Below are 6358 nucleotides of genomic sequence, written 5' to 3' on the forward strand. Positions count from 1 at the left end.
GCCATTATGCATTCATAGATTAGGCTAAATGTTGCATGTAACATTCATCATCACACAGCAGGGCTATTCGCATTAGTTAAGAACATTTACAGACAAGAATCAAAGTGTTCAGTCAAATGTGTAAACACATGTAGATCAAGAGTGCATTCTCCCTGTCTATTATCTTTACCAGGTAAGGCCATAAAGATAATTTTTAAACTACAATTATAACACCATAAATACTGTTTTAAAAAACAAAACACTGAACACTTTTTCTAAAAAGGGGAAATCAGGGCATTTACTCAAAACTTGACCTGGGCACAAAACATTGAACACTGTCCACAAATGGTCTACAGGACAGAGAAGGTTAATGTTGCGTGGTTAATATTTGACAACAACTGCCTCCAGTCTACTGATAATGCTTTATTCTGGCATGCACAGACCACTCTTCTACTCAAACTTATCTATTCATCAAATGGCACCCACTCCACTGATAGGTGGGCGGGCACCTGCCATGTCCTATTAATCTCATGTCAACGTCTGAAAGCAGGGCCAATCATTAGCTAATATATGAAAGTAAACAAAAACAAAGATGTTGTAAGAAGAGAAGTTCAATGAGCACTTCATTTCCCCACAGTTAGACATTGAAACTGGTTCAGGAAAAACACAACACAATGCTGTTAAAGACTACATTCTACTACATGTGAGGAAAGCTAAGCGCTAATGATAGAGTAAACCATATTAATATTGGAGGGCTCTATCAATAAACTTATCCTCTTGCAACTGAACAAGAACTTTAATCGCAAAAACCAACACACCACCTTCTAACCCTCAACCCATGGCTCCCCATCTTAGCTGCGTTTTGCTCATGCTTTCTTCCTGTTAAAAAGGAGTTTCCAACCTTTTGATCCAGAGAGTTTAGACCATGAGCTCTATTGAGTGCTTTTCAATGCAATGTAAATGTATACTGTTGCAACTTAGTCTATGTGGGTTTTTGTTTCTGTTTCAAATGTTCCCTTAGGTTTGCATTTAATAGAAATAGATATTGTTGTAATGGGATGAAGAGATAAAATAGCACATAATACTGCCGTAGTGGTCAATGGCAAACATCAATCTGACTCCCTGACCTCACGGTGGATGCTGGACACATTCCTTCTGCTCCTGATCATTAGCTCCAGTAGCTGAACGGTTGGTTGACTGACCACTGGGCTGTGTGAAGAGACATGCTGGGTTGCTGTATGCTGAATGTGGTGTACCTCCTGTAGCTATGTTGCAGTAATGGCAAGTTCAGACTGACATTCTGCCTGCCGCTGCAATATAAATCCATAAATATTCAGTGTCTGACTTCTACTGTGGCTGGTGATCTTGGCTTCAACACTTTCTACCTCTGCATAGGTCATCCAGGTTCTAGATGTAATTGCATTCAGTTCCATCCCTGTCAGCCTTGGACAGGTACACAAAAACAATGCTACTGCTGCTGCCACTCTCCTCCCGACCTGAGCCTGTTTTCTTCTCCTCATTACTACCCCAATGCAGGGAGGCCAAGGGCTGATGGCCTATGCAAGCTACATAGACGCCAATGCATCAAACTACACAAGGAGGGTTTAACTGAATTGAATTCCTGTGACATGACAGTTCGTGAATATATCCAGACTATAGAGTATTACTGGAAATGGGAATATTTGAATACTATTGCAGAAAGGGTACATTATTTGATGTGTTTCCAGGCTGGAGAGAGATTGGAAGTATGATCAATCCCAAGTTCTTTGGAGTACAGACAGCATGCCAGGGCAGAGAGTCTTACAGTGGCATTGTCTTCTGTCCCATGCCTCTTTAACAACTGATTATGTCCTGAGTGTCAGATGAGAGGTATGTGTGTGTATGGTGGAGTGAGTGTGTGAGTGTGTGAGTGTGTGTGTGTGTGTGTGTGTTTGTGTGAAAATGAGTATGCTGAGTGGATTTTTAAGGTGCCAACTACAAATCATGTGAGAGTCTTATGTTTACGTGCAGTGTGTCATGCCATGCAGAAGAAACCGCACAACTCCATCTGATATATGGTGGTTACTGGTTACTGAGGAGTACAGAGCCCTGCATTACCTTACCAAATCCAACAGAGGATGTAAACAAGACGTAGAATTATGTAAAAGAGAGCATTATCTATGTCAAGACCTTACACAAGTGTTTTTCAAACATCATATTTCAAATGTGTAACCATTTCATTTTGTATTTTACAAAATAAGTCAACTCCTTTCGCTCTTTGTGAGGTCCTCAGTTTTACTTCTCTCAGTCTCACTCTCAGTTCTGAAAGATTCTCTTGAGTTTTGGGATGGATTTGACAGCAGGAGGGCGGGATGTATTTCCGGATGCTTGAGGGCGGGATCTAGTAACTCAGCGGCTACTGACCAAGTGATCAGTGACCTCTCAAAGACCGAAAGAGGATGACTTACTTTGCGAAATACAAAATTAAACGGTTACACATTTGAAATATGTTTGTAAAATACTTTTATGAGATCTTGACATAGATGACAGTGCTCTCATTTACAGAATTTTATTTTTTGATTACAGTCTGAGTACATCTCTCAATACATTATGCATGAAATTGATGCTGTAGAGTAGCCTGTGTTTGGTCAGAGGTGTAGGTAGAGGAACAATACTGTGTTTGGTCAGGTGTAGGTAGAGGAACAATACTCTAAAAATAATGAAAGATGTGAGAGAGGTATCAATTAAAAAGAAGGCAAACGCCATGGCATGGTGCTTTTAACAGTCTACATCATTGTGCTAATACACATTTAACATCTACATCAGAGAGGTAATAAATATTTAGCAAAAGTCTCAATCATTTAACAGTCTTCATCAGAGTGCTAATAAACATTTAGCACATTTTTAGAACTTTTACATTTGTATTTTAATGTGAGTGAAGGAACAGGCAGGGGAAACTGATGTTATTGTTAGAGTACTGTGGGAAGGTCAGGCATGTGACCTCTCCTGTACCCTAACCCCAACCCTAACCCTATCCTGCCCTCTTCCAGAGGCTTCCAGACACTGACCTCTGGTATCCTTTGTGAAGGCTGACCGACCACAGGCTCCAGACCTTACAATGAACCTTTCTTGTTTTGCTAAATCAAAATAACGACTGCTGACAAAAAGTACATTTGCATGCCATATGGTATATTAGGAAACATAGAGACACTATAGCGGCTACAGCTTGACAGATAAAAACAACAATTACAGGTTCAGGAAAAATATTTCTCATTATACAACAATTGCAACAATCAGCTCAATCTCTTCTTTTTATATTTTGCAAATCTAAAGTTGGAGGCCATATCTCAGATACAGTATATTCAACCGGATCAAATGTAACCTAATCACATCACAGCTCTCAAAGTTATCACCAAAATTTGAAGATATGTGATTCTTGTTCCCCTTTGACCACAACTTTGCCCAAACATATTTTCAACCGCCAACCCCCACCTTCTGCGACTGAAGTGTTTACTTTTTTTTCTCTCACTCACATGATAAGAGGGTACCTCCCCCACAGCGAAATATGAGCTCAACACCTTGGTACCACCACACACCAAGGCCAGGAGAGAGCCTTCTCTTTTATGGTCTTGCTTTTTCCACCTCCTGCAGTTTATATTGCATTCGTTACTGTATCTATAATACATCATATATAATATACAGTATTTCTTCTTGTGTGAGTATGTGTGTATGTGTGTGCGTGTGTGTGTGGGCGTGTGTGTGTGTGTGTGGGGGGGGGGGGGGGGGGGGGGTTAGTGTTGTGATGAAAATATTTTGAATTACAAACCTGTGAGCGCATTTGAATTTGCTCAGCACATCCCTCTGGCAGTGCTCCCATTTGAGCCCATTTCTGAACCACCAAAACCCAGGTTCACCCAGGCTACTTTTGAATAAACTTGATGAACCAATTTACTTATGTTCAACATGTCATTAAACTGAAAGCAAATGATTGTATATTTGTGGTGCTGATGCAGTGAACAACAAAATGTCTACAAAATGTGACAGACTCATGCCCAGCACGGAATTTCAGGAAGTACAGGGAAGCACAATGACAGCAGCAACAGCAACAGAGAAGTTTTATCTGATTGAACGGTATGGCAGAATCTTGTCCGTTATCTTCTCTGTGTAAAATTCCCTTCCAAAATATTTGTAAGCTTCTGTTTGTTAAACAACACAAAGCCTCTGTGGACTTGTGACTGTTCTGAAATTCCTTCACAAATGCGGTCCTCTAATGTGATGTTCAGGTACTTTATCCTTCCATCCAGCAGTCATCCCTACCCAGTGTCAAACACACACCTTTGTCCACAGCAGCTGACTCTGGAGTGCTTACTTGCTGAACATCAGTCATTCATGCTTCACTCGTGTGCTCTGATGACGTGAGTTGCCAATCCTTAAGGGCACTTCAGTGGCAGATATATTCATTCAAAATATTATGGGGAACATAACTAACTGATCTTAACTGATCTTTCATATAACATGAGTTGTCAGATTTCCATGGTAAAATTTTGTCAATCTTGTTCAAAAGAATGAGACAGTAACTGACCAAAGACAACAAACCTATCATAACATACAACTTAACTGAAATAAATTGAGTGTAAAAATTTAGGAGTTGTAGTAGCCTACAGAGATTATCATGGAATTAATATGGTTATCTGTTCCTTAGAGCAATTATTTAGCATCTCCTCACTTTCCAACATTTTGAGCCCATCTTTAGGATACCAGTAAATGTGGAACTTACCTCGTGCACAATCCGACAACAATAAACCATGAAATAAGAGGAACACTATCCATAAAAATTCCATTCCAGTTAATGTCTTGAATATCTGAAAAAGTGCATATAATTAGGGTTTAAAATTATAGACTTTGAAAGACTGTGAAATTGTTTAGGCCTAGGCTACAAGGCTGCTAAAATTACCTCTAAATATTTGTTTGACTATATGAAAACATTGATAACAAATCATTAATGTACAAAATGTTATTAGGCTGTACAGTGTATAACCCTAGGCTATTGGAATAAAGTAAACAAGCACATGTGTTTTCAAAATGAGATCATAAATGCCATGTACAGTAGCCAAATACATAGGCACACCTTTCATAGTAACTGGGTCTTGTAGTTTCTTAATCACCCCAAGATACTCTGAACCCCAAATATTAACCTAGCCTACTCATTACTTTGAATGTAAAATATAATTTAAGCTGCATCCACCCAAGGACATAGCCTACATGAGGACATTTGTGATATCTTACCAGCAATCGAGAATGAACTTTGGAATTAGTCTCCAACTGCGGATTGCAGAGCAACCATGCTTAAATCTTTGCAAAGACGGACCGCTCCAGTGACAATATAGATTGATATATTCCACACTTTAAACCACCACTTGAGTAGAAATACATTAAAAGACTCCTATTACAACGATTCTGTGCAAGTGAGTCGGATTAGCAGGTCCAGTAACACGCGGTCACACACCACCAGTTGACATGGTTTTAGTGACAATCGTGAAGGCCCTCGTAATAGGTCCACTGCTCTTGTAAGGCGATGTGTTCAGTGGCTTGTTCCCCTCTCAAAAGCGTAACCGCACTGCAGCTTGATTCCAAGAACATTTATTACAAATACGCGCATAACAAATTTAACTAACGACACATAGCCTACACAGCTGATGTCCTGTTAAAACCGCAATCGCCAAGGGGCATTCCAGCCTGCCCAAAAGCAAAGTTTTGACCAATCACAGGGAGGCACTACAAAAGTACATTTAACTCTTTCCCTATAGAATAACTTTACAATAATAGGTATAGCCTACTGTTAATAACGTTATTGTTGTTACTGATATTGGTCGTGACAACAGAAGCCCAATTGCTATGAGGATTTCATTCTTCCTTGTTGTAGCCTTAACAAACTAAAATAAAATATTGAATAGACATGGAAGAAAACATTTGCTCTGAGGACTTAAACCCTCACACCAAAGCTTGTTATATTGCCATAAATGTCTCTTCCTGCTTCTTTCTGCAGTCTTTATTCTTTTTAGGTAGCCGGCATTCCCAGCTACTTTTTAGGTTTGCAAAAAGAAGGCTTAGCCATGGCAATATCCTGACCCTACTATAGTCTTACTGGTGCGATTCTGTTGTTTCATCCAAAAGCGTATGGCCTACAATGATTTGTGTAAATTACATCAAAAGAAATGGCAACAAATGAGAAAGTACATTATTATTATTCTATTATTATCATTATAATTATTATTATGTCATGAACAGAATCTGAGTTCTTGGATAAAAGTAATTGATGGTGTTGGCCATTTAGGTTTTCAGGCTGCAGAGAAGGTTGCAGGTCAAACCTTTTTTTCCCCATTGAAGTTGGTTCGGAAGA

General features: G+C 39.4%; 1 protein-coding gene across 1 annotated transcript in view; it reads right to left on the reverse strand.

The window, feature by feature from the left end:
* The window catches only part of fgfrl1a (fibroblast growth factor receptor like 1a), a 28137-nt gene extending 22462 nt beyond the window's left edge, over positions 1 to 5675 (reverse strand). Inside the window, exons 1-2 of the mRNA XM_042074035.1 lie at positions 5245 to 5675; positions 4736 to 4820 (exon numbers count right to left, since the gene is read on the reverse strand). Of these exons, the coding sequence (XP_041929969.1) occupies positions 4736 to 4799 (64 nt within the window). The 5' untranslated portion in view covers positions 4800 to 4820; positions 5245 to 5675. The remainder of the gene's footprint in view (positions 1 to 4735; positions 4821 to 5244) is intronic.
* Positions 5676 to 6358: the final 683 nt, after the last annotated feature.

The sequence above is a fragment of the Alosa sapidissima genome, chromosome 20 (assembly GCF_018492685.1).
Source record: "Alosa sapidissima isolate fAloSap1 chromosome 20, fAloSap1.pri, whole genome shotgun sequence".
NCBI classification, from domain to species: Eukaryota; Metazoa; Chordata; class Actinopteri; order Clupeiformes; family Clupeidae; genus Alosa; species Alosa sapidissima.